General features: G+C 47.9%; 2 protein-coding genes and 1 long non-coding RNA gene across 16 annotated transcripts in view; 1 reads left to right on the forward strand and 2 right to left on the reverse strand.

Moving 5' to 3' along the window:
- The first annotated feature begins 6,094 nt into the window (after window positions 1-6,094).
- On the forward strand, window positions 6,095-11,846 carry LOC111095592. Its single transcript, XR_005358430.1, has 3 exons — window positions 6,095-7,457; window positions 7,796-7,912; window positions 8,440-11,846. It is a non-coding gene; the product is annotated as an uncharacterized LOC111095592 (long non-coding RNA).
- MYOZ3 (myozenin 3) lies at window positions 6,930-22,373 on the reverse strand. 9 transcript variants are annotated; one of them, XM_038535028.1, is made up of 9 exons: window positions 22,068-22,373; window positions 21,721-21,875; window positions 20,904-21,038; window positions 20,274-20,335; window positions 14,671-14,825; window positions 13,731-13,784; window positions 13,478-13,613; window positions 12,881-13,043; window positions 6,930-9,019 (listed from the first exon to the last, which is right to left on the reverse strand). In XM_038535028.1, the coding sequence occupies exons 3-9, from the start codon at window positions 20,927-20,929 to the stop codon at window positions 8,941-8,943; spliced, it is 675 nt and encodes a 224-aa protein (XP_038390956.1). In that variant the 5' UTR covers window positions 20,930-21,038; window positions 21,721-21,875; window positions 22,068-22,373; the 3' UTR covers window positions 6,930-8,940. The 9 variants fall into 9 exon arrangements, with proteins under 9 accessions (XP_038390956.1, XP_038390948.1, XP_038390953.1 ...); XM_038535020.1 differs by having other exon boundaries at window positions 6,930-9,817; XM_038535025.1 differs by lacking the exon at window positions 20,904-21,038 and adding an exon at window positions 21,104-21,211 and having other exon boundaries at window positions 6,930-9,817.
- A 1,432-nt stretch (window positions 22,374-23,805) lies between these two features.
- SYNPO (synaptopodin) overlaps window positions 23,806-27,655 on the reverse strand; it is a 36,911-nt gene continuing 33,061 nt past the window's right edge. For all 6 annotated transcript variants that reach the window (XM_038535029.1, XM_038535033.1, XM_038535034.1 and 3 more), the window contains exon 3: window positions 23,806-26,700. In XM_038535029.1, coding sequence (XP_038390957.1) covers window positions 25,945-26,700 — 756 coding nt within the window. In that variant the 3' untranslated portion in view covers window positions 23,806-25,944. The remainder of the gene's footprint in view (window positions 26,701-27,655) is intronic.

The raw sequence follows: 27,655 nt of genomic DNA on the forward strand, positions 1-27,655 counted from the left end.
ATAATATGCCAGCATAAATTGAAGTATAAAAACTGCTCAATCTTTCTTGAGTGAATCAAAATTAAGAGCAATTAGATTCTGACAAAAACTCTTTGGTACTTAACCAACTCCATTTCCTTTTCCTCCAGGGTACACAGCTGGGGGCACACTTGGTGAAAAGTAACCTTTGCATTCCCAGACCAGGTCTGTAAAAACCTCTTGCTTAATCCTCTGAGTTCTTTCCCCATCTCGCTAATATCCCTCCCATGGAGGGAGGAAGATGGAAGGAGCCTGGGTTCTCTTCACTGCTCTGAAGAGAGCACTGTGATGGGAGGAATTTTTGTTGGAGTAAGCTACTGAGACCTGGGGGTTTATCTGTTACAGCAGCTAGTGTTACTTATAACAGAGATGTCGTTGACTCTCGTCACACAAAAAAGAGAAACCCCAGTTTTATTTATACCGAGTCATGGTTTTTTTTTTTGTTTTTTTTTTTTTTTTTCTTCCGAGTCATGGTTTAAACAGACTCTGGAGCCAGGTTACTGTGTTCAGTCCTCCCTTCAGCACCTCCCAGTGTTGTGCCCTTGGGCACATTACTTAACCTCTGTTTACTTGTCCTATTGCCTCACCTCCTAACCCTTCTCACTGCCTATAGTATTTTGAGGTCCTCATATGGAGAAGGCCCAGAAAGTACAACATCATGACAACTGAACTGCTCATGACAGTGACTGCTCATAGGACAAAGAGTGATGTAACATGTTTTAGAAGCCAAGTCAGTGAACGACTGTATCCTGAAATAAATGGAAGTGAAAGAGGAGTCTAGGATGACCCCCCAGTCTCTTGTTTGGTCAAATGGTGGAAGGATGCCTTTTCCTGACAGAAAGATGGGTAGGGGAAGAGAGTGAGATTGGGAAGTAAGGATAAGAAAATGATCCAATGTGGATTTTGGTAAGTTTAAGTTACCTAGGAGACCGGTGGCAATCCCCAGCCTAAAGGGAATTGGAGCTTAAGAAAGATCAAGATTTGGGCGTTGGTGATGAAGTAGCATTTGATGCTCTGGGTGTGGAGTGAAATCCTGCAGGATAGGGATTTAGAACATTAGTTCTTAAACCTCAGTAGATAAGTTCCTTCAGTGGATCTAAGTAAGTTGGTGAGGCAGACAACCCTCTGAGAAAGACTGGTATAGGATGAAATGGCTTTCTAAGATTAGAATAAGTTTTTCCCCAGAGTTCCTCTAGTCTTTGTATTCTCCCTAACATTTTTATTATAAAAATTTTCTAACCTACAGGAAGTTTGAATGAATCTTACTGTGAGCAGTCATATATCCACTAACTAGATCCACAATTAACATTTGGCCATATTTGCTTCATCACATATCTGTATTCCTTTATGCATCTGTCAATCTTTCTTATGCATTTCAGAGTAAATTGAAGACATCAGTATACTTCTCTTTGAAGCACTTACGCATTTATATAATTAGCCAGAGTTCAGTATTTGTAGCTTTTCTAGGTAGAATTTACATAGATTGTAATGCACAGATCTTGAGTATGCTATTCAAGAATTTTGATGAGGTGTCCATCTTATGTGACTCAAATCCCTGTCAAGATGTAGAACATTACCATAATTCCAGAAAAATTCCCCCTGTCAATACCTACCGCCCCCACCCCCAATCTCCAGAGGCAACTACTGTTCTGATTTTTTCACTGTAGATTAGTTTTACTTATTTTAAAACTTTATATAAATGGAATCATGCATTGTAAACTCTGTACTTGGCTTCTTTCCAACAACATGATGTTTTGAAGGATCATCCATGATGTTGTGTATAAATCCTTTTTATTGTTGAGTAGCATTCCACTGTATGATAATACCATCACTTACCTATCAACTTTTTGCTATCATGAATTAATGCTGCTATGGACATCCTTGTACACATTTTTTTTTTTTTGCGAATATATGTTTTTATTTCTCTTGAATAAATAGAGTGAAATCCTGGATCATAGGGCTGATGATGCCTGTTTAGTTTTAAAAGAAATTGTTAGGCGTTTTCCCAAAGTGGTAGAACCATTTTACATTCCCACCAACAAAAGTTCCAGTTGCTCTACAACATCAACAAAATTTGATGTAAAAACTCTTTTGACTGTTAGCCATTCTGGTGGGTGTATCATAGTATTTCATTGTGGTTTCAATTTGCATATCCATTTTGACAAAGAAGTTGAGTACCTTTTCAAGTAGTTATTGGTCATTTATATCTCTTCTTTTGTGAAATATCTGTTCAAGAATTTAGGCCATTTTTTGGCTGCCTTTTTATTTATAGAATATACATAGATCTATATATATTTTAGATATTCGTCCTCTGTCATGTTTGCAAATACTTAATCCAAGTCTGCCTATGTCCTAATGTGCAGATAATGAGCAGAGAGTTCTCATTTAATGAAGTCCAGTTTATTGTCTGGCATACCAAAATTTGTATGAGTTTGCCAAGGCTGCTGTAACAAGGTATCGTAAACTGGGTGGCTTAACCAACAAATTTAGTGTCTCACCTTTCTGGAGGTTAGGCATCCAAGATCAAGGTGTTGGTAGTGTTGATTCTATTTAAGGCTGTGAGAATATGTTCCAGGGCCCTCTCCTAGCTTCTGGTGTTTGCTGTCAAGCTTTGGCATTCTGTGACTTACAGAAATATCATCCCTGTATCTCCCTCATTTTCACATGGTGTTCCCCCTGTGTATATATCTGTTTTCAAATTTCCCCTTTTATTTTTTTAAAGATTTTATTCATTTATTGGAGAGAGAGAGAAAAAGAAACAGAGAGCTCAAGCAGGGAGAAGAAGGAGAGGCAGTCCCCCCACTGAGCAGGGAGCCTGACATGGGGCGTGATCCCAGGATCCTGAAATCATGACCTGAGCCAAAGGCAGACATTTAACTGACTGAGCCACCCAGGTGCCTCAAATTTCCCCTTTTATATCAGGACACTGGTTGGATTCAAGCCCACCTCAATGACTTCATTTCTTGTTTTTTGAAAAGTTTTTCTTTTCCTTTGTTAGGTCTTTTGCATTTCTATATTCATTTTAAAATCAGTTTGTCAATTTCTACAAAAACATAGGATTTTTTAAAAAAGATTTATTAGAGAGAGAGAGAAGCAGACTCTCTGCTGAGCAGGAAGCCTAATGTGGGGCTTGATCCCAGGACCTGGAGATCATGACCTGAGCCAAAGGCAGATGCTTAATTGCTTAACTGTCTGAGCCACCCAGGTGCCCCAACATAGGATTTTTAAATGTCAGAACATCCTTGCACCCCACTTAGTCATAATATCTTTCTTTTTTTAATATTTTATTTATTTATTCATGAAAGATATAGAGAAAGTCAGAGACACAGATAGAGGGAGAAGCAGGTTCTTGCAGGGATCCCAATCCGGGACTCGATCCCTGACCCAGGATCATACCCTAAGCCTGAGGCAGATGCTCAACCGCTGAGCCACCCAGGCATCCCATAATTTATTTCTTTTAAAAAAATGTTTAGGGGCACCTGGGTGGCTCAATGGTTGAGCATCTGCCTTTGGCTCAGGTCGTGATCCTGGGGGTGTGGGATTGAGTCCCACATCAGGCTCCCTGCAGGGAGCCTGCTTCTCCCTCTACCTATGTCTCTGCCTCTCACTCTGTCTCTCTCTCATGAATAAAAAAATAAACTCTTAAAAAAATTTTTAATTTTTCCACTTATTGAGATATATAATTTGCACATAACATTGTATTAGCTTAAAGTATACAAGGTGATTTGATGCTTGTATACATAGCAAAATAATTACCAAAATAAGTCTAGTTCATATCCATCACCTCACATAGTTACATTTTTTTTCTTGGGATGAGAACTTTAAGTTCTATTCTCTTAACTTTCAAATATAACAATATATACATACAGAATCGTTAACTATAATCACCATGCTGTATGTTACATCCCTAGAACTTATTTATCTTTTAACAAGAAATTTGTTGCTTTTGACCACCTTCACCATTTGAAGCCCTATGACCCAACAGTTATGATGTATTTTATATATGTATTTATATATCATATATGATATTTATATATTTTATATATATATTATATATATATATTTATCACTTGAATTTTTGTGTTTATGTTCATGAGAAGTATTGGCCTTGAAATTTCTGTAACATCTTTTTTGGGTTTCTTCTGGCCTTATCGAGTATCTGGAAATGTTGCTTCTTCTTCTATATTCTGAAAGAGTTTGTAACATAGCTATTATTTTTTTCTTAAAAATTTGATACAATTCACTCGTGAAGCCATCTAGGCCTGTATTCTTGGTGGGATTTTTTTTTCTTCAGTTTTAAACCTTTATTTTGGAATAACTTGAGATTACAGAAAAGTTGCAAAGATGGACAGAGAGATGTCACTCTTCACCCAGCTTCCCCTAATGTTAACATCTAACATAGCTGTGTTATTTTTGTCAAAACTAGGAAATTGACATTCATATAGTACTATTTTTTTTTTAAGATTTTTATTTATTCCTGAGAGACACAGAGGCAGAGACACAGGCAGAGGGAGAAGCAAGCTTCATGCAGGGAGCCTGTCATGAGACTCCATCCCGGATCTCCAGGATCACACCCTGGGATGAAGGCGGCGCTAAACTGCTGAGCCACCAGAGCTGCCCCATATAGTACTATTAATTAAACGAAGTCTTTATTTGAATTTCACCACTTTGTTCTCCTCTTATGCCGTTTTTCTGTTCCAGAATCCAACACAGTCGGCCACATTACCAAAGAGTACTGATGAGCTGCTTTGTAGACTGTCTCTTGACTTGAATTTGTTTTCTCATGATTAGCCTGGGATTATGGATTTGGGGGAAGATATCTCAAGGGGAAGTTATGTCAGGGATTTGAAATCATTGATAATGTTAACCTCGATCATTTGATTAAGGTAATATCTTCCAGGTTTCTCCTTCATAAATTTACTGTTTTTCCTTTCCTGTGTTCTATTTTTTGATAGGAGGTCATTAAGGCCAATCTATATATAATCAATAGGATGGGAATTAACATTTCACCTCCTGAAGAGGAAGTTTCTACATACATTACTTGGATGTCTTTTGCGAGGAAGAAAGGTTTGTCTTTTCTCCCCCATTTATTTATTTATTACATAATTTATTTACATCACTGTGAATTATTTATTTTATTCCTTGAGTTATAATCTTTTATTCTGTAGATTGTCTTTTCACTGTCTTGATAGGATCCTTTGATGCACAAAAGTTTTAAATCTTGTGTGTGCATTTTATGAAGTGTTTCATAGTAGTTGGAAATAATGAGTATACTCTAATTTGGTGGTGCAGGATTCCACATTTTCATTTTGTTGTACAAATTTCCTATATCCTTACTCTGTCTGGTAAAAGATCAATAAGAACTGTGTTAAATCTTTCACTATGACTGTAGGCTTATCATTATGTAAGGATCCTCTTTATCACAATAATGCTTTTTGCCAGGAAGTCTGATATTAATAGACTAGATCACATTTCTTTGGGATAGTATCTAATTGCTTAATGCTTTTCCATTTCTTTAGTTTACCTCTGTGTCATATTTTTAGGAGTGCTATTTGTGAAAAGCTTACAGCTGGAATTACTTTTTTACCTAAACCGTGAGTATTTTTAAGGTGGTGAGTTTTATATATTCACATTTATTTTGATAACTGATATATTTAAATGTATTTATACTTTAATTCATGTCCCTTTAACTGCTTCTTTTTCATCCTTCCTGCTGTCTATCGAATTGATCTCTGTGCTCACCATTGCTTCTTAGATCCAATACTTTTTTTCTGGGTCCTTCAGCATGTTCTTTTGTTCTTTCAGGGGTTAGTGGGAAATTCTCATACTACTTATTTGTCTAAGACTGAATTTATTTTGTTCTCATTTCTTGAAGATATTTTTCTATTGCTGTCATTTTAAATGTCATTCTTTTGCAGGTAATCCAGCTTTTTCATTGGATACTTTGTAGATAATATCAATTTTCTTGAATTTTTTCTGCGACTTTGTGGAGTTCTGCGATTTCAGTACAGTGATTCTTTTTTTTTAAACTTTATTTGAGAGACAGAGACAGAGAGAAAGAGGGTGAGTATGCTAGCATGAGGAGGAGGTGGGGAGGGGGATAGAGAGAAGCAGGCTCCCTGCTGAGCAGGGGGCCTGATGGAGGGCTTGATCCCAGGACCCCGGGATCATGACCTGCATCTAGATACAGAGGTTCTTAAGTGTAGATTTAATATCCCTTCTCATGACAGGGTAAAGATTGTATGAATTTATGTCTCTCATTAACTCTAGAGAAAACTCAGTCATTTTAAAGCATCTTCTGGAATTTCTATCAGTACTGTCAGACACTTTCATTTTATTTTCCACATCTTTTAATTTCTCTCTCATATTCTCTTTACCTCTTTTTGAAACATTATGGGCACTTGTAGTTCACTAATTCTTTCATCAGGTACATGTGATCTACTATTGATTTGTCCATTCATTTTTTAAAAGGAGGGACTGTTTTGGTAAAATATAACACATGTACAGAGAAAGTGCATAAAACACAGATGTACCACTAAGTTAAATATTCTAAAGTGAGCACCTATGTAACAGTCATCCAAATCTAGCCACAGAAATTGTCTAGCTTTCCCCAGAAGCATTTTATCCCTTCACAACCACCAGCCTTTCCTCACAAAGTTAACCCCACCCTGACTTTTATATTAACACTTTCTTGCAACAGCACACATACATGTTTGTATCCCTTCCTTTGCTTGCCATTTTGTTTCTGTGCCACACCCACACTGTTACATGTAAGTGCAGCTCCTCTCTGCTTAGTGCTGGGATAGCTCATGTCTGCTTTCCCAACATCCTAGCTATTCTTTGTCCTTTTCATTTCCTTATCACCGTATGATTTCATTTATTTAAGGAACAGAACAGGCAAAAGCAGAGAATTTGATATGAACAAGCAAAGAAAATGATTTTATATGAAGGGCTTGCAAGGCCCACAAATTACGTGAAAGGTTAATGGCCTGCTCTTTCAGGATCCAAATTTTACTTACTGTTAAATAAAGTTGCAAAATACAGAATACATATGGTATGATCCCATTAGACAAAGACATATTTTTGCACCTTTGCACCTGTACTACACTACATACATATTTATCTATTCAAATAATTCTAGAATCCTAGAAGATCCAAACTGTTACCAGTGGTTACGTCCAGTATGTGGAAATGAAGCAGAATGCAGGAGGCTGGGAAAGTCTATCTTTGAGCATAGGAGGAGCTATGTGGGCCAGTCTTTTTACATTTTATTTATTTAGATAACAAGCATTCCTTTTTTTTTTTTTTTTTTAACAACATCAGCAAAAGTCATATTGTCAGAAGAAAGAATGAGGATTTGCTTTTGGGTGCAGCAGGCTCTCCTCTCCTGTAGCTGGTGTTGGTCTTCACCCTCCAGAACACAGCAGAGTCTATCCAAGGTAGTGCAAATCCTCTCTTCTATGTGTCAGACACTTTAATGGTTGGTTTTTCAGCTCATGCAAACATGGCTTTAAACAGCAGCCCCCCAATTCAAGACAACACATCAATGGCAGGCAACTCTAACAGGCTGCTGGCCCCTCACGACTGTGTGGGGTGCAGTGAAAGTCTGGAACAAAAGGAAAATGCAACCACTATCCCATGTACCCTGGGAACTAGCTGGATCTCTCACCTTCTCATCTCCCTAAGAAAGGCAGGGAAGAGGCAGAGGGAGGCAGGGGGAAAGGGAATAATTCCATGTCCACAAGGAGTCCTACAGTAATCAGAGGCTTTCCTTCAGGCTTCAGCTTTACAGACCCTAATGACATCTTGCAGCCAGCTTCTCAAGAACAAGAAAGTCTTTTCCGGTCAAGAGCAGAAGCTGCAGGAAATCTAATAATGACCAAGGACTTCTTAGGTATGCATCCATCACTGTGCCACAACAGCCCACTCTAGGGGCTTCTGGCCTTGTCCTCATCTTACAGGTGGAGAGACAGAGGCCTACCCAGGAGAAATGACTTGCTTAAGTTCACACAGCTAGCAGTAGCAGCTAGAACCCATCCCATCCAGTCTGACTTCTCCACCTGCACTTTTCACTCTAAGCCCTATGGCAGGATACCATGCTTAGATGATTCCAGAGTGAGGGGGCATTGGCCTGGCCACCCAGTGCAGTGACAAGGGACAGCTGCTAGAATTAGACATTCCCATTTTGGCTCTGGCCCTGAACAAGCCACTTCTTTCAAGCCTGGATATCTATATCTGTAAAATGGGACAATACCTTTCCCTCAGGATTGTCCTGAAAATAAGAAATAGGATATGTGGAGAATCTACTACCAGCCCAAGCACTGAGGCACCTAATAAAAAGCAGCCACCAACATGATCATTGTCACTGTCTTCATCATCATCAGTTGAACTAAGAGGCATTCCTTTCTCTCCTTTTCCTAGGGAGCTGGATACAGCCCTGAACTATCCCTGGTGAAGACTAGGACAAGATTTACCCAGGCTTGCACCAGATGGTAAGTGCAAGGAGAAAAGACAGGAGGAGACCTTATAGGTGCCCCACATTGCACCTGTCCAATAAGATGCCCCTTCTTTCCATCCCTATGGCCATCTCCCTAGCCTAGCCCTAGCCTAGACCTTATTCCCTGCAGGTTTCCTGACTTCTGGCCTTAGTCCTCTCCAATCTGTGCCCCCACATAGCAAGACCCATCACTTCCCAGCTTAAAAGCTGCCCCCATCTCAGGAAAGTCCACTCCGTGCTGGCCCTCACTGACCCCTCTAACACAGCCCCCTCCTTTCTCCAGAACACACCTCCTCCTATTCACAATTCCACACTTTGCACATGCTGGTGCACTCAGCAGGAACGTCCTCTCCATCACTCTCTCTTCCCTTGATGTCTCTCACTCCACCTCCAAAGTCTCCGAGGGGCTTCCTGGAATTCCCCTCCTATACCCATCCCCACCAGGAGTTAGGGACCCACTCCTCTTGACTCATGGTGCTTGCTTCCTCTGATGTCAGGTAGATTCTGTAGGGAAAATCAACAGGATTTACCTATGCTTTATAAACCTGTCTTTCCTACAGTCTTCTCTTCCTCTAGGCCAGGCCTAGGCTTATTCACCTCAGGGCAACTAGCACACAGTAGGTACTTAGCAAATGTTTAGAGCATGAATAAGGTTAACTAACTGCTTCTCAATAAAAGGAAAAACTTTCTAATTGTCAGAGTTATCCACTGGGTAAATGGGCTGCTAGGGATCTCCCTGTCAGGGGAGTGTTAGTAGAGTACCAGAGCAGGGAGTGGGGAGTAGAGGCATGGATGTGAATTCACTGGTAGCTTGGATTCCTAAAGATGTGAACCATGAACAAGTTTCACTGGAATCAGCTAGGAGTGTTGGTTACTAATAGAAAGTACCCCCAACTCAGGAGATTTGGATACTGCAAATCTGGGGCAGGCCAGAAGTCTGTATGCAAAACATCATCCCCAGGAAATGTTGAAACACACCCCATTTGGGGACTACTGAACCTTGCGGCCTTTGAGGCCATTTGCAGTAAGATTTTGTGTGTGAAGACCCTTCATAAACCATGAAGTGCTGTCCAGAAGTCGACTCCAGGATGTCTCCCAAACATGAAGATGGGAATTGAATATTCAGGCTGGGGCTACAGCTCCTCGGACTCAGGAAGGTTGCGGACCCAGCCCTGGGCAACTCTGTTGAAGCTAGGTCTGAGGCGAAGAAGTTCCAAGCCACTGATGAGCTCTGGGACGAATGGGGTGCCTGCCCTGGGAAGAGTCTCCCCCACTAAGGGTCCTCCAAAGGGCACTGGGGTCCTGGTGAGAGAAAAGCAGCAGGACAGGTGTGCTGTGTGGGAGAGCACTGGATGGCAGAGCACTGACATTTAGGTCACCATGTGAGGCCCCCTCCCTGCCTCCCTCTGGGCCCGTTTCCCCACCTATATGGTAAGGCCTTATATTATCCTTAACAGGTTTCCCCAGCTCTGTCCATTCCCTAGTCTGCCTCTAGTAGGGATGGCTTGGTGCTTGGGAATAGGAATGAAATTTTCAAAGCTCAAATTGGGTTGTCCCAAACAAAACTCTAGGTTTCCCCTAAGTAAAGCTCCAGAAGACAGTAGAGCTGGAATGGGGTTTATCCTTCTCTGCTCATCTCCCCTTAGAACAATATACCCACAGGCCAGAGAGGGAAGAGAGGGTTAGAAGGAGCACCAAGAATTAGGAAATGCAAGTTATAACAGAGACACCACACCCCATTTCTCACCCATAAGACTAGTGAGAAGAAATAATTTGAAAATGGGGCAAAGTTTCACTCAGATACTGCTGGTTGGAAGGTAAACTGGTGCTGCTACCTTGGACAACTTGGCAGGATCTTTTTAATCTAAAAATGTGCAAACTGTCAACCAACAACTGCACCTGTAAGTATACGGCTTAGAGAAGAACATGCACATACACACAAAGAAACAGGTATAAGCAGTGACTGGTGACAAACCAGTAAGGCCCGTATGTCGAGTGGCAGAGCCATGGACAAGACAGACGTGGTGTATTCACAAGGTGGAATACCATAGAGCGGCTTAAAAGGAATGAAAAGATTCGTATGTATTAAGTAGGATAGATTTCAAAAGCATAATACTGAGTCAAAAAGGCAAGCAAGATACAGAATGAGATACAAAGGATTAAAACACACACACATGCATGTAAAACAATGTCATCCACTATAGGAATGGAGCTGCTGGGAGAAAATGATCTGAAAATATACCTACCCGACCACAGTGTCACCTTTGGGAAGGGAACTGAAATGGAGACTGGTGAATAGGGGCCCTCTCTTTATTTGTAGTTGCTTGTGTGTGTGTGTTTTAAGAAAATGTTATTTTTAAACTGTGTTTTCATCTTAAGAAGACTTAAAAAGTATTGCTCATATAGTGTTTTCCTCGAAGCCTGGGAGCAATGAGAATGGGGGAGTGCTTTCTCCCCTGGGGCAGAAAGACAGACCTTGGGCCAGGGCCTGGACTCCAGCCAGGACAGCGGTTCTGCCCAGACCACCCCGGCTGTGGCAGCAACAGCCAGGCCCGGCGGGAACAGGCTGGGCAGTTTCCAAGCTGCACAGGCTTCACAATCCAGTCCTTGACTGGAAGCCCAGAGCCCTGGATCCTTAGCACAGCTTGGCCACTAACACCACTGTTGCCCCCTGTCAGCTTCAGTGGGTTCTTCTGGGCCCTGGGCTCACGGCCCCCTACGGCTCTCCTGCTGATGGGAATGTGCTTCCGCCCGTCCTAGCTGCGGCCTGAGATAGATGGGGCTACAACTTGAGTTGGCCAGCCTGGAAGCCAGCGCCCTGGACTGAATGTCTGCTGAGGGTTTTAAATAGCTGGGCAGGCGGGGGCTGAGGGCCCCCAGGAGGAGAGAACACAGTCTCGCCTGGCGGAAACCCCAGAATGCCTGCCAATGGCTCGTGGCTCACACGGTGTCTGTTGGGCACAGTTCTTCCCATCTGGGCCCTCCCTGGCTATCAGCTGTTTGAGGGAGGTCACCTCCCTTCTGAGCAGTCTCTTCTCAAGGCTGATCACCCTCAAGTTGTCAGACAGTCTCTGCATGTGGTCTGAGCAGGTGCCAGAAGAGTTGGACCATGTCCTGCTCTTGGGGACCCTCCTCTTTTTCGCTTACTGAAGTCCAAGCCAGAGGAGCATTTTTCAGAGATAGCATCAGACTGAGGAAGCCAGTTGCAGTTGAAATGCATTCCCCCAGCCCAAGGTCTTCCTCCAGTGCCAGGCTCCTTCCTATCTTGACTCCTATGATTTGTCTTTGCACCCCTAGGCCGGAACACTAAGTTTATCCCTCTCCAGTGCTCCCAATTAGCTTTTCCTTTTTTTTTTTTTTGTAAGATTTTATTTATTTATTTATTCATGAGAGGCAGAGAGAGAACAGAGACACAGGCAGAGGGAGAAGCTCCTTCCTTCTAGGAGCCCGATGTGGGACTCGATCCTGGATCCCAGGATCACACCCTGAGCTGAAGGCAGATGCTCAACTGCTGAGCCACCCAGGCGTCCCATCCAATTAGCTTTTCCAACCATTATTTCAGCCTGTAACTAATATTCATACTAATAGCTACTGTGTATTGAGTTTATTACTTGCTAGAAACTTTGCCTACGGCTTCTCATGCCATCCTCTCAACAATCTCATGAAGTAGATACTGTAATAGTCTCATTTTACAGATGGGGAAATGGAGGCTCAGAGAGGTTGAGTCACTGGCCCAAGGTCAAACAGCAAGGCGAGGAGGCTGCACGTAAGCCCGCGCTAAGGTCCCATGCTCTGAATAGTACAAGCCAGTCCCCTGTGGCTCTCACCTCTGGTGTCCAATGTTTCACTGACACTCCCCACTTTGATACACCTCAAGACCTTTGAGGAAAGTGAGGAAAAGGCTGAGCTGATCTAGGCCTAGTGAGGTCGGGCCCCCACCCAGGGAGGAATGTGCGTCAAAGAGCTGGTACACGGCAGGGAGGAGGAACGAGAGACCGGGCTCTGTCCCGGTCCCACTGCTTCCTTGCTTCATGACTTTGGGCAGGTTACTGCTATTCCTGAGTAAGTCACAATAAGAAAAACTGCAGCACCTCCCTGCCCTGCTGGGTGGCGAAACCAACAAGATGTGTGTGGCACGTTCATTCATTCATTCCCTGTACATTTATTGAGCACCTCCTATGTGCTGAGGCAAGAGTGCTATTGAGTTCTAGCAGGAGCTCAAGCAACATGTAAGTGTTCAGAGGGAGCTTGGCACATCAACGGGCTCAGGAAGTTGCAGCCACTGCTGTGTTGTGACTGGCACCTGCACACCTGCACACCCTAGCAGTCTCTCCCCAAGCTGCACCCCCCTCTCCCCAGCCTTACTTGTTGAAATTTCGGTACTCGGCAAGGCTAGGGGTGTGACTTCTGCCCTCGCTCTGGTAGTCCCGGTAGCTGATGAACTCCTGCCAAGGACAGCGGTAGCCCTTGGGGATGGCCGTGTGGTTGAACTTCTCTGGCGGGACGCCCTTCAGTGGCTCCGCATAGCCTGGAGATGGAGCAGGGCACACGGGAGCAGGGCATGTGGAGCTGGCAGGCGGGGGCACCTGGGCTCTTTTCTCCCTTGGCCCCCACCCTGTCCACCCCACAGACGCAGTTAGGGGAGGGAAGCCTAGAGCTGAGATGGGGGTAGGGGAGGAATAGAACACCAAAGTTGCCCCAGCAGAGGGAACCGATCCTTTCCCATCCCTGGAAGCAAGGAGGACTAGACTTGGAAATCCCCAGTCGGTTGGGGCAGGCTTACAGACTCTGGCTCACTGTGTGACCTTGGGTGCATTGCTGCACCTCTCTGGGCTTGTGTTAGGTCTAGGGAGGGGTGCAGGGGGCTGGGTGAGGTGGACTAGCCACTTTCTAGGTGCTGGTTCCTGCCCAATGGCGGTAGGTACTCCCTTCTCTGGTCCCAAGACCCAGGGAGGCACTCACCTGGTGCCAGGGCGCTGGGGCTGCGGGCACGCTCTGCAGGGAAGGCTGCAGACTGGGCGTCCTCAGGGCCCCGGGATGAAGCTGGGAAGATGTGGAGCTCAGAGTGGAAGTTCTGCCCCTCGGGGCCATTGGCAACCTGGGCACAGGGATGGGTGCTCAGAGGCTGGGACTGCCTCACTGGAGGAGCTGCCTGGCCCCATCCCCTTGCTTCCCCTCCTGCGGGTGGGGGTGGGGGAGCTCCCTGCACACTCACCGTCCCCAGCTCTGCTGTTCCCAGCACCTTCCCCTTGGTGCTTCCATCTGCAATCTGTGGGGGCAAACAGATCACAGGGAGGCTCTGGGACAAGGGGCCAGGATTCTCCCTCCACCAAAAATGGGGAATACATAGTCTTAGGGCCCACATCCTGGGGATACTGGGGGGATGAATGAATAGCAAAGGGCGCTAATCCCAGTGCCTGGGACAGAGAAATATTCTTGGTATGTTAGTTTCTATTATTGACCTTGGGCAGATAACCTTCCTGAGTCTCACTCAGTTTCTCTGTCTATAAAATGGGAGGAGTGATGATCATATCTAATTTACAGGGCTCTATGAGTATTAAATAAGACGATAGATGTGAAGTGCTTGGCTAGCAGAGTAGGTGTTTTGTCATCTTTACTATTCTGCATCCTACCACACCACCCCCTCTCATCTGCCTCCTGTTTAGTCCAGGCGTTGAGTGGAGTATGAGTGGAGTGGCCCTGAGTTCATTCCTGCTGAGTTTTTCAAGCCTGAGGATAAACCATTCTTGTCTCTACCAGCAGACTGTTTTCTGGCCTTGTCCTTCTTCTAGGAGCAAGAAGAGAAAGAGTTCTGTGTTTTCTCCCTTAGGCTGAGCTCAAGTCTAATCTAAATCCTGCTCACTGCAAATGTAGCCCAGAGCACATTTTGTAGGAGCCAGAATCCCTTCACCCCACAGCTTGCCCTGCCCATTCCACTTTATGCTTTGTATCTGGGGAGAGATACCTAAAGAGATCACACTTTTCTGGGATCACACAGCAAGTCAAGGGCTCAATCTGATGGGAACATCACAGCCTTTCCAGCTGGAGCTGGAGGGACGGCCCAGGGGCCAGAGGTCCTCAACTGGCTCAGTTGAGGCTAACTGCTGGCCCTCCCTGGGCCAATTCCCCTGTAAGCACAGTGGGAGCTAACTCACCGCCTGCGGGCTGGCTGCAAACTCAAAGGTGAATCTCTGCACCCGGCGCTGTCTCTTCTGGAAGAGGAGGGAACCTCTGTTGTTGCGTAGAGAGAGCTCCTCCATCATCAAGTCTTGGGGCACACTCAGCTTCTTGCCCAGGTCCAGCAAAGGGACTGCCGAGAGAGGCCAGAGTGAGGCCTACCACCAAACCCGTCAGGGCACTTGGGGCTGCCGGCCTCTGAGGCAACCTTGTCCGAGCACTCTCCAGTGTGTGTGAGAACGCAGCTTTCTCCCCACATTTGCTGACACTGGGTGTCACCATTTTGTGGAATCTTTGCCTACCTGGTGGGCAGAAGTGACACCTCAGAGTCTCATTTGCATGTGTTTGACACTCAGTGAAATTGAACTCCATTTCAGATGTTCTTTGGCCATTTGTGTTTATTCCTTGGCAGTTCTTTGCCCATCGTGGTGGGAGTCGCAAGAAATGAACGGATTCTAGATAATTTTCTGATACTAAGCAGTGCTGCATCTGAGTTATGCCAAGGGAGGAGGGGAGGTTTCTGGCCTGAGCCGTTCCATCCTTGGAGCGGCCACTCACTGAGACGGGGAGGGCAAGAGTAGGATGAGATGGGGAGAGATCAGGACTTCAGTGTTAGACACGTGTTCTTTCAATTTTAAAATAGCCTTTTGTTATAAAAATAGCATATATGTGCATTGAAGGAAGTTTGAAAATACAGATATAAGGGAAAAAGAGAAAAATACCATTTCTATCTCCCAGAGGTTGCCACTTTTAACACTTTAGTACATATCTGTTCAGATCTTTTTCAAAGACTATGTATTCATTTAGGAGGGCACTTGGGTGGCTCAGTCAGTTAAGTGACCACTGATTTCAGCTCAGATCATGATCTAAGAGTTCTCAGATTGAGCCCCACCTGGGCTTCACACTCAGCAGAGAATCTGCTTGAGGATTCTCTCCCTCTCCCTAACCCCCTACCCTGCTCACATACTCTCTCTCTAAAATAAATCTTTTTTTTTTAAAGACTATATATTCACATATGAATTTTCAGCTAAAATGAAGTCATAGTTATACATGCTTTGTAACTTGATTTATCAATTAAAGATCTCTGCCTGTGCAAGTGGACATATTTTTGTTTTATACAATGCCTGATCCATATTCCAATTCCTCTAATTGCCTGCAGAATGGGCATATAAATTTTGAAATGCCTTGCAGATGTCGAAGTGAAGAAGCCAAGGAGGGAACCAGGTACGTGAGTCTAGGGCTCACGGGAGAAACTGACCTGAAAGTAAAAATTGGGGTATCGCGAGCTTACAAATGCTATTCGTTGCTGTTTGATGAAGTCCATTACATTTATTTCTTTTCTCAGAGTTAGGACTCACTGTGATAGCCATGTAGAGGGTTTCCAGGGAAGATGGCTGTCCTTAAGAGTTCTGGAACCCATCCCTATTCTTTCTGTTTCCCCCGCTGGCAAAACACACACTTTTCTGCACTTCCCACCACAGGAAGGCTTTGGTAGAAAAGGAGTGGCAGAGGGGTGAGGACACTGGTAGGAAAAGGATACATATGGACAGTATGGCCAGAGTTGTCCATCTCTAAAATTGGATATATGGAGGTTCGAGTTCCAGCTCTATAAATGGTGTTTAGAGCCAGGAGGCTGGATGAGATCACCAGGTAGATGAGGGTTAAAGAGATCCGAAGCCTGAGCCCTGGGCCTCCAGCATCCAGACTAAAGAGGTAAAGAACCAGCCATGGAGCTAGGAAGGGGTGCCCAGTGAGGCTGGAGGAAACCCAGAGGGTGGTGCCCTGGAAACCAAGTGATAAAGCATTTCCAGGAAGATGGAGTGATCACAGAGCCGAAAATTGACCATCCTCTTTAGTGTCATGGGGTTGTTATTGGTCATCTTCACAAAAGTAGTTTCTATGGAGTATTTGGGTGTGAAAACCTTATTGGAAAGTGTTAAGATAGAGGAGTATTTTAACCACACCACAAGGAAGCAGTGAACAAAATCTAGGATGTGAGATGTTTTATAGGGCAGCTGGCCTGGGTTCTTTAAAGGAGTGAATGACCTGGAAAAAAAGACAGGGTGGGATAGGAGTGGGGGTTATAGATTAAAGGAGATTTAAGATATGTGGCCACCAAATAAACAGTGGTCTTTCTTTGGATCCTCATTAAAACAAACTAGAAAATTGGAAAAAGTTAACTGTGGGACTGGTTATTAGGTAGTATTAAATCAAAGTTGCTAATTTTGTTTAGTGTGCTAACATCTTTGTGGCATGTAAGGAAATGTCCTCTTTATTATTTTTGGTGCATCCTGAAGTATTGAGGGGATGAAATGATGTGCTCTTTGGATTTTGCTTTGGACTCCACGAATGAAAGGAGGGCCATGGGGATTTGCACTCTCTATTTTTGTGTGTTTGGAAATGAGCTTAATAAAATGTTACAGAGAGAGGAGGTGAGAAAGTATAGACCACAGCTTTGAGGAGTTGTGCTCTACAGGACCAGAGGCAGCAGTAGAATCAAGAAGTTGTTTGTTTTTAAGAGACATAAAAGCATGTTTTTTTAGCTGATGGGAAATTTTGACAATGCAATAGATAGATAGAGGGCAGACCAACTGGAAGAATGTCCTTGAGTAGGGGAGAGGGGAGGGGACGGGAGAGGAGGGGAGGGGAGGAGTGGGGAGGTGTCCCCAGCTCAACTGGAAGGGCTGACTTCAGACATGGACAGGGAGAGGTCACCCACCACATGGGGAAGGAAAACTGAGAATGTGGACACAGATGCAAGCTCAAGCCAGATGTGGAGGAGGGAGCTTGTAGAGGTGCTCTTTTGGTTACTTCATTCTTCTCAGTGCAATAGGAAGCAAGGTCAGCAGCTGAGAAGGAGGACCAGGGAGAAGGCATTGGGAGTTTGGGTACAGAGGTTGCCAACATCCTCTAAGCGAGTAGTACAGGACAGGGGACAGAGAGATGGACGGGGTGGGGCTGCCAGGAAGCATCAGGGGCCCTGCAGGTGCTGTGATTCATCACATTCAATGGAATCCAAACAGTCTTTTAAAAAAAGGGGGCTGGTGGGGTTTTTTTTATTCTTTCAGCAAATATGGAGAGAGGACCTCCTACATGTTAGGAACAGAAAGAGATCCAATGTCGGTTAAGAGGGGGAAAAAGTAAGTTTCAGAAGAATCTGCATTCTAAGATCCCACTCATTTATTTAAAAGAATAAGTACTATATATTTATGTACACATTGAAAAATCTGCAAAAAGATATGCCGAATATTAGTAGTAACTATTTATAGGAGGTAGGAAGAGGAAGGCTGGAAATTGCACTATTTTTTAAGAAGAAAAGGTACTGCATACTTAAAAGCATGAAAGACTATTTATATCTAAATACATAATAAAAAGTCCCCTGGCATCATATTATCAAATACTACCAGAAGAATTGAGCTCGATATTTAAAAAAAAAAAAAAAAAAGTTACAGATAAAATCTATTTGATGAAACAGTTCCATTTCTAGGCATTCATTCCTAAGGAGAAAAGTTGAATAAACATGCCTGAAGATAGACATACAAGGATGTTGATTGCAGTGAGGTTTCAGATTGTGAAAAGCAGGCATCAGAGTGGTGGGGGTGCTGTCCAGATGCCCTTCATCAGTGGCTCAGGGTCACACCTGCCCCCTTCTACAGAGCGCTACCCGGCTGAGCAGAAGCACCCACAGCCCACTTCCTGAAGATGAGATGAGTTCTGTGGAGCCATTCGTGACCTGGAGCCCCCACGGGGTTCCACTGAACCCGGACCAGAGAATCCTCAGCTCTGCCCCTGAGGGTCCAGCCTGAGATGAGCCTTCATGACCACCAGTAGGGTGTGTGTGTATCAATATACTTAATATATGCTGGGGGAGCAAGGGAGGGGGTGGAAAAATCAATCATACCAGGCTAGAAAGAAGTCTGTGGTATGCTGCTAAGTGAAAAAAAAAACAAGTAAGCTGAAAAACACAGCGTATACTACTTAACCCACTTGTATATGCGTTTATATAAATATGTTTATATATGAACAGAAGATGGATTTACTCAAATATGTTAACAGTAGTTATCTCCAGATGGTCCCATTATGAGGAACTTTCACTTTCAAAGTCATTCATGTCTGTTTTGACTGAATGTCTTATAAAAGGGATGTATTATTTGTACAACCATGTAGTATAGAAGCAGCTCGGAAGACAAAGAGATCTGGAGTCCCATCTCAGCTCTACCAACTACTAGATATGTGACCACCGAGCTCCCCTGTCCCTCAGCTTTCTCATCGGCAAAATGGGGGCAACAGTATCTAACTTAGAGATTGTTATGAGGAGTATACAGCATAAAGCATGGAAGCTCTTAATCCCAGAATCTGACACAGAGTAAGTACACAATAATGGTGTTTGTATTGTTAACACCTGACAGTGATTGTCTTTTAATGGTAAGACCATGAAATTTTTTTTTCTTTTTACTTTTCTTCAGTTTCAAAATTGTCTTGAGTTAATACCCCAGCAATGGCCAATAATTTATAAATTTCCAGTCTGGCATAAATGAGATGTGTCCATGTTTAGGGGACTATCATTAATTACTTAGCCAAGGGAAAAGAGAATGCATTGCCTGGCTCTTCTAGCTAGAGCATCAATACTTCACAGAGTTGGCATATTTTAGAGCCCAAAATCATGCAATTAAAAAAAAAATTTAATGCTCACAAAAGGAGGCAAGAACACACAAAATAGATTAGGACCACTCACCTATAAAGTCATACAAAAGACTATCTTAGATGTGGAGCTTCTTAGAAGCTGCAGGGGCAAAACCTCAGTGGTATCCTTATTTGAGGGTTTGTTGGTGCTCAGGTCACTGTCCATGTGTACCAGAATCATGTGGGCACTTGTCTAAAAGGTGCCCATCTGGCCCCTTCCCCAGCTCCACTGAATCGGAATCCTTGGGGGTAGATGCTGGGAATCTGCATTTTTAACCAACAGCATCACTCACTAGCATTCACACTACAGGATGAGAGCCTGACTTAGTGGAATTTGTTTTTAAAATATTTGAAATGATCTGAAATAGGCCAAATTAACAGACTCCAAAATTGTGCCGAGAGTTTATCACTTATATGGTGATAAACATGTATCTTAGATGATTTATTCATTGGGTGAGCCTACTTTTAAGTGAAAATCTGAGCCACACTGGGGAGCCTGCTCTTCCAGCCTGCCCCACTCTCCCCTGACCATTGTCTCTTGCCACAGGGGCCTGGTGAGACCCACAGTGTGTGGGGAGCTCGGGGGCCACAGTTAGGGCTTGAACTGGGACCAGACCCCTCAGTGCTTAATCTGGAGTGGAGGTAAGGTCTTAGGCCCAGGGCCCAGTCTAAGGCATTCAAATCCAGCCTCCGGGGGTGTGGACATCAGGGCAAGGCCCCTCCCAATGCTTCGGGAAGCTTCCCAACCCAAGTGGCAGATTCCACAGGCACTCCCTCAGGGCTGGCTTGGAACTCACACCTGTTTGTCCAGGCCTCAGGCCAACAGGCCCAAGTGGCTGCACTTTAGGATCAGAAAAGGATGAGTCTGAGGAACACACAGGACCTGAGTCCACCTTACCTGGTCCAGTGAGGTCCCCCATGGCAGCCATCACTGACCCCTTCTGCTCCTTAGGGATCATCCTGTGGAGGAGAGATGCCTGCAAATTGGCCTGCCCCCTCCTTCCCTCCCCAGATGTCCTCCCAGGCCCTGGTCCACCCAGCCTCAGCCCCGAACTGCCTTGGCCCACCCTATTCTTAAGGAAGGGCTATCAGAGCTGGACAGGGAGGATACAGAGGTCCAGGGGAGGCAAGGGAGGTGCTGGAGGCCACAAGGATCTGCTTTCCGTGTTGTCAGGGAGGCACTCTTTCTTCAGGGGATAATCTCTGGGACATGAGGGATAGGGGAGGTGGGGGCCTCAGGCAACTGTCATCCGCTGAGGCAGATGAGCTCTAATCAGCAGCTGAAAGAGGTTGAAAGTTTAAGTCAAGGAGAGAGGGGTATGCATGGGTTGTTAGGCTGGGGCTACACTGGGGTCTGCAAGGCTGGTCCATGGAAGCTGAGAGACCCATCACCTCCTTCCCTATGCTCCAGCTTTCAATGGACATACAGGGTGCTCTCTTCTCCCTCACCCCTTCTCTACCTCCTCCTCCATCCCCTGCACTCCCCATTGGCATCTCATGGCACTTTCCAGCAATCTTGGAGATTTACAAGCAAAATGCGGTCCAGAGACCCATGGAATCCCTGTAGGTTCCAAGTCCAGATTCCCTAACTTGTCCCCAGGAAAGAAGGCAGTCCTGCCAGCCTACTCCTGTGTGTTGCTTCCAGGTCTTTCTACATTCCTTCCTATAGAAAAAAAAAAAACAAAAAACAAAAAAACAAGTCTGCTTCCAGCTACACCCCACACTCACACATGGCTCTAGGGCAGCAGCCTGGACTCTAATCCAAGTCCCTGACTTCCTCTGTAACTGTGAGCAAGTGGCTCTTCAGCTTTGGGCCTCAATTCCTCTTATGTGCCTCTGTAATATAAGGTGGTTGGGCCAGATCATGGGATCCACAGATGGGCTTCAGGGCACCCACAATCCCTCACCCCACAAACCGTAGCTGACCTGAGTGTGTCTGCCTGCATTTAGGGCTACAAGTCGACGGAGAGTGCTCCGACTGTGACCACTCAGGAGCCCACAGTGCACAGATCTGTTTCTTGATAAACACTCCCCTGACAGACACATGCAGACATTGCCAAGGACTCTCACCTGCAGACAGGGGCCCTGCTCCCCTCCACAGCCCAAAAATCTTGAAGTCCTGCACAAAGCCATTACCTATGCCCACCTCGAGTCCCAGCCACCCCTCCCCACTTAATCTAGAGTGACCTAGAGCTTAGAATCCCTCCCCTCCTTTCCTGGAGACCCCATGCTCCCCAGACCCTCCGCAAAGCCCTTCCTCTGCTTGGAGGCTGGGGCTCTGGCAGCCGGCTCATGTCCTCTGCCCAGGCCCCATAGCTCCTCGAGCTCCCCTAGGATCCTGGTACCTGAGTGATGGGACCACAGCGTGCAGGAGGGAATGTCAGACCCTCAAGATTAACACCTCTGTCAGGAAGCTGAGAGCTGAGTAGTCGTGGAGGTGCTAGTGGTTCCTGGGCCCAGTGTGAGCACGGTGTGCCCTTGCAGCCAACTCTGGCCTCAGCTGATGAGAATCAAGAATCGTTCCTGCCTCGTCGTGGCTCACAGCCTTATTTCAGGCTGCAACAGGATCCAGGGACAGATGCTAAAAGCACCAGGCCCCAGGGGAGACAGGTGCCCCGGCAGCAGGCCCTTGCAGACAGAAGGGCTTGCACACACATGTACACACACACACATATGCACACACCAGAGTCACCTGGAAATGCTGAGTCAGTTGCCAGTCACTTGAGCTTCCTGATTGTATCCTTAGAGCCTAGAATGGGGCCTGATAGGAATTCAATAGATATTTGTTGAATGAATGGATGGATGCATGCATGCGTGAATGAATGAGTTTTCCCCTGATGTCCTTGCTTGACTTGTTCATTTCTTCTTTTCTCTTTTGTTTCCTGCCTTTCTTCCTTCTGCTCCCTCCCTCCCCACCTCCCTCCACCTTCTCACACTGAGTGTCTCTCTATGGAAGATAAATAAGGCAGGGCTCTGTCCTCAAGGAGCTCAGTCAGGCCCAAGTCAGACCCGTAAATAAGCCTTTGCGATGCATGATGGGAAGTGCTCTGGGAGTACCCGGGGGAGGGTGCCACCGGCATTGCCTGGGGAGAGGGGGTGGGGAAGGAGAGTCCCAGAGGAGACATTTGATCTGGGCCTGGAAGGCTAGTGGGAGTTCAGTGGGCAGCGGGGCACAGGCACCGCAGACAGAGGCCTCCTGGTGTGTAACAATGTCAGGGGGTCCTTGAGCAGAGCCAGAACTGCCCACAGAGCTGAGAGATGAGGCGGGACAGGTGGGCCAGATCACAGCAGGCTTTTCAAAAGCAAAGTGTGCTTAAGAGTTTAAAGCGGTGGAATGGAGTGGTCAGATGGGCATTTTCCAAATATATCTCTGGCTGCCAGGTGGCATATGAGTTAGAGGGGGGCAGACTGGAGGCAGGAAGATCATCCTGTGGTCAGGTGAGGATGGGGAGGCTGCACCGGGGCAGAGGCCATGGAGACTGGAAGGACCTGAGGGGTAGCTGGGGAGTCACATGGTTGTGCTCAGAGATCGGATGTGGGGAGTGAGGGAAAGGCCACTCTGGCTTGAGAGGCTGAGGAAGGTAAAAGGGGAACAGATTGGGGTGGGGGCGGCTTCTCAGCTCAGTTTGGGATGAACTTGATTTGAGGTGTCAGGGGTGGGGGATACTGTGCTCAGGAGGGGTGCTGGCTGAAGGTAAAGATTGGGTCACCTGGGGAAGGGTGGGGCCGGCAGCACCTGTACCCATGTGCCGGGGACAGACTGTCCGAGGGGGTATTTGACATGCTCTTAGGAGGAAGCCTGAGCTCTGTGGACTCCAGGAACTCTATGTCCTGCCCCTTAGACTCCTGCTCCCAGCCTCTACTGGGCCTGAGCTTTTAGAGGGATGAGGGATGTTCCCAGGGCAGGCTTGGCTTCTCCTCGGAGTGAGGCCACAATGCCCTTTTCTGGACAAAGGACACCCCCATCAGGTGAGGAGCACTTCTGACAGTCTGGGTCCCAAGCTCACTAGGGTTATCTGGACTCAGATGGGACCTCTTGTAGGGGCTTCTACTGCACAGAGCCCTAACCTGCCATGAGGAACCTGCCCTGGCCCCTGACCCAGCTCCAGTGATGGCATCTTGTTGTGAGGAGCTGGGCAATACCACCCCGAAACATCAGCTAGCCCAGCTGGCTCTGCACAGATAGGGACGCTGAGGCTGGATAAGGAGTGGCCTTACGCAGGGTCTCCCAGCCTCGTAGATGACAGGATCAGGACTTCAACCCTGGGACCTCCTCTGTGTTTTCCATTGCTCCACATCTCTCTCCATGGTTGCTGCTCCCCAAGCCCCCATCCCTCCTGTGTCAAACATTCTCATCCCCACTGAGTCCCTCGGACTGTTCCATGGGGGGACGGGAGGGGCTTTAGACGAAGCTGAAAATGACGCTGGAGACAGGAGGATGCAGAAGCATTTATTGAGGGCCGGAGATGAATTCTACAGGAGGCAAGGGGCAGAACACAGGCAGTCTCTAGTGGGCTAGAGGAGAGGATCTGGGGAGAAGGCAGTGACAGGGAGAGCAGCCCTGCGGAACTGCAGCTTCCCAGGGCTGCCTCCTGCTGGTTCTTTGGGGAAATGCAGGCAGAGTGGTTTTTTTCTATGCCTCTGCACTGACCAGTGGCCTGACAGCGTCTCTTCTATGAAAGAGGCCCTTAGCCCCAGCCTCCCAAGCTACAAGGAAACTTGTAGCAGACGGGGACTTTAGTAAATGTGGCCACTCATCCTGGATCAAGCAGGAGCACCCTCTTACCTTCCCACTGTCAGGGCCTGTGTTCCCAATCCTCAGGCCCTAGGCACCCTCTGGGATTACTCCTTAATTCCAAAGCATCCCCATCCAACTCTCTCCCACCCTGACCCCAGCTTTCCCTAGCTTTCCCTAGGGGTTCCAGGTCTAACATCACCTGATGGGTAGGTAAGTCTACACCTAACCCTGGACCACACTGGGTCCCTCAACTGTTAGCAACATCCTGGAATCCTTCCTCCTACATCGCTTGGATCCTCAGCCAATTGCAATACCCCAACCCTACCTTTCCTCTGCACTCAGTATTCTGAAGGTGATATTCTGAACCTCTAGAGGGCACCACCAGCCAACTCTGGAAACTAGAATTTAGCCACATTCCTCCCTTGTCCCTCTCCAGGAGATTGGAATGGAACCACCCAGGTCTAGGGAACAGGCTAGGGCCTGCAGCCAGGCTCCTCAAGGTCACTGGGCACCAGGCACTAGCTAGGCCACAGTGTAATGGGAAAGGGATGGGGCAAAATGGTGCCCACTCATCTGGGCATCATGTGGATACTGGGGCCTAACACTGAACCATGGGGTACTTCCTAAGGAACCAGAAACACAGGCAGACTCTAGTCTAACCTCTCACTCACCCACCCGTGCTCCTCTGCCTGGAATGCTGCCCAGCCAATCCTCCACCACCATCTATCTGCTCCCTTCCTAACAGCATGGAATGTATGTATTTCAGGACTGGGAGAGCCCTCAGAGGTCATCCGAGCCAATCCTTTTCCTACTAGAATCTCCTCTGTGCATCCTGGCTACTGCTTGAATACCTCTCACAACAAGGAACTCTTGCCTTCCCTTTTCTAAGTAAGCAACCTCAAACTCGGGGCCATCAGGTAAAGCCACAGGATGGCAGATAGCTCCATATCAGCAACTCTCTCCCCAGCTCAGCTTTGAGCCTGGCACCTGCCATGAAAGGGCCCAGAAAAGATAGATGTGTCGGAGGCACCCATAGCATTCCTGGAGGCCCACGTCCTGGGGCTGGGGACAGACGTTGTCACCTTCCAGCTGTCCTCTCTGGCAGCAGATAAGATGCCCTGATAGTGTGACCTGGGGTGGGAAAAACACGAGAGATCTGGGAGGAGGAATCTTTCCACCTCTTGTCCCAGAGGGACCAGCAGGGCACCTTGAGCTGGCCTGGGAGATCTCTCTAAAGGTCACGGTGGTAAAAATAGAGCTTGTCTGGGAAGGGGTGGAAAACAGCTGCTTCTGCCTGCGACTCGGTGCCAGGGAGGCGATGCTCAAGCCGGAGCCTGGACAGGGAACTCAGGCCTAGGATCTTCTGAACACACCCCTCATCTGCCAGACTCCAGAGAGCAGAGCCAGGAAGGGAGGGAGGAGTCTGGAACCCTGAACTGCAGTGACTCTAGGGGTCCGTATACACAACACCCCCACTCCTCCAAGGCAGGCGTGTGCGTGTGCACGTGTATTGATGGGAGGGGAGGGAGAATTTAGACCTGCGAAGATTGCCGTGGCCAGAGTCCCATTAAACAGATGGGAAAGCTGAAGGTGAGAAGAGGAAGGGTCTTGCCCAGGGTCACCCAATGCCTGAATGATGGACGCAGCGCTAGGCCCAGGCTTGGATCACTACCCCAGCCCCAAGCCCAGGGCGCTCCTCGCCGGACCCCTCGTCCAAAGAGGCCAGCCCCCCATCTCCACTGCACCCCGGGACGAGGTGCTGGGATCCACCAAGCCCCTGGCCTCTTCCTCTGGCTCAGCCCTCCCGGGTGGGGATGGGGCGGGGGCGGCTCTAGGTGGTGCAGGGGGCCTCGGCGGGGAGGCTGCCGCGCTTGAGCCTCACACTGCCGTTCCAGCCGCGGGGGCAGATGTTGTAGCCGAGGATCCCGGGCGACTTAGCCCCGGAGTCCTCGGAGTCGAGGGACACGTCGGAGTCCGTGGGCGAGCGGCGGTAGGGGAAGGGCCGGGGCGGCGCGGGCAGCGGGCTCCGGGGGCTGGCGCAGGGCGAGGGCGCGGCCGACAGCGGGCTCCGCGGAATCGGGGAGAACGCGGCGGCGGGGCCGGGGCCGGGGCCGGGGCCGGGGGCGGGGGCGGGGCCGGGGGCGGCGGCGGGGCCGGGCCGGGCGGGCTGCGGCGAGCGCAGGCGCGGCGGGGGCGGGGGCGCGGGCGCGGGCGGGGGCGCGGGCGGGGGCGCCCCGGGCGGCGAGAAGGGCCGCAGGCTGTCTGCGCCCGGCGGCCGCGGGGAGGCGCTCTTGCGCCGGGCCGCGTTGATGATGTTCCGCGCCAGGAGCGCCTGCAGCTGGCGGCTGGGGGGCCGCGCCTCGGCCTCGGGCCGCAGCGGGGACGGCGAGCGCTCGCTCCACGAGGGGGACCTGGGCGGCGGGGGCGGCGGGGGCGGCGGGGGCGGCGGGGGCGGCGGGGGGCTGCTCCTGCTGCCGCCCTGGCCCGGCTCCCACGGCCCCGGGCTCACCCAGCCGTCCAGGCTGCTGGGGGGCCGGGAGGCGCCGGGCGTCCAGGGCGGGGAGGTGGGCAGGCTCTCGCGGCGGTCCTGCGGAGAGAGCAGAGAGGGCGGCCGCGTTAGTGCCGGGTCGTCTGGGCCGGGACCGGGGCGGGGCGGGGGGCGCTCTGCCCGCTCGCTCGAGCAGCCGCGCCCTGCCCCGGCCGCCGCTTCCCGGGGACGCAGGTGGGAGCGGTTAGGGACGCTCGCTCTGGAGCCCGACCGTGTGCCTATGCACCAACTTGGGCGCCCTCGGGGCTTCAGTTCGTCCCCCGTACGATGGGGCCATGGGGCCGTGCCTTCAGCACCTACTGCACGGGGCTGTTGAGGACTAAATGAGATAACTCATGTAAAAGAATATCACGGGACCGGAAGAGTCCCCGGGGGAGAGTGATGCTCAGTAGATGTTAGTGACCTTAAAGAAATGCTGGAAGGCGACACATGAAACTAGGCAAAGTGGGACGCTGTTAGGAAATGGGGCAAACAATAAGAGCTAAAACTATTTTAAAAAAGGAAATGGGGCAAACAGGGCAAAGTAGGCAGTCACAGGAGTGGAAATAAAGCTCTAAGGTACTACTTTTTATATTAGTTTACGTTTTTTTATACATATGGATGTATTATCTATGTTAAAATTTTTAGGGGATCCCTGGGTGGCTCAGCGGTTTAGCGTCTGCCTTTGGCCCAGGGCACGATCCTGGAGTCTGGGGATCGAGTCCTGCATCAGGCCCCCTGCATGGAGCCTGCTCCTCCCTCTGCCTGTATCTCTGCTTCTCTGTGTGTGTGTGTGTGTCTCATGAATAAATAAATAAATAACATCTTTAAAAAATTTTTTTTAATTTATTTATTCATGAGAGAGAGACACACACACACACACACACACACACAGAGGCAGAGGGAGAAGCAGGCTCCATGCAGGGAGCCTGACGTGGGACTCGATCCTGGGTCTCCAGGATCACAATCAGGGCTGCAGGCAGCGCTAAACCGCTGAGCCACTGGGGCTGCCCAA

Source organism: Canis lupus, chromosome 4, assembly GCF_011100685.1.
Source record: "Canis lupus familiaris isolate Mischka breed German Shepherd chromosome 4, alternate assembly UU_Cfam_GSD_1.0, whole genome shotgun sequence".
NCBI classification, from domain to species: Eukaryota; Metazoa; Chordata; class Mammalia; order Carnivora; family Canidae; genus Canis; species Canis lupus.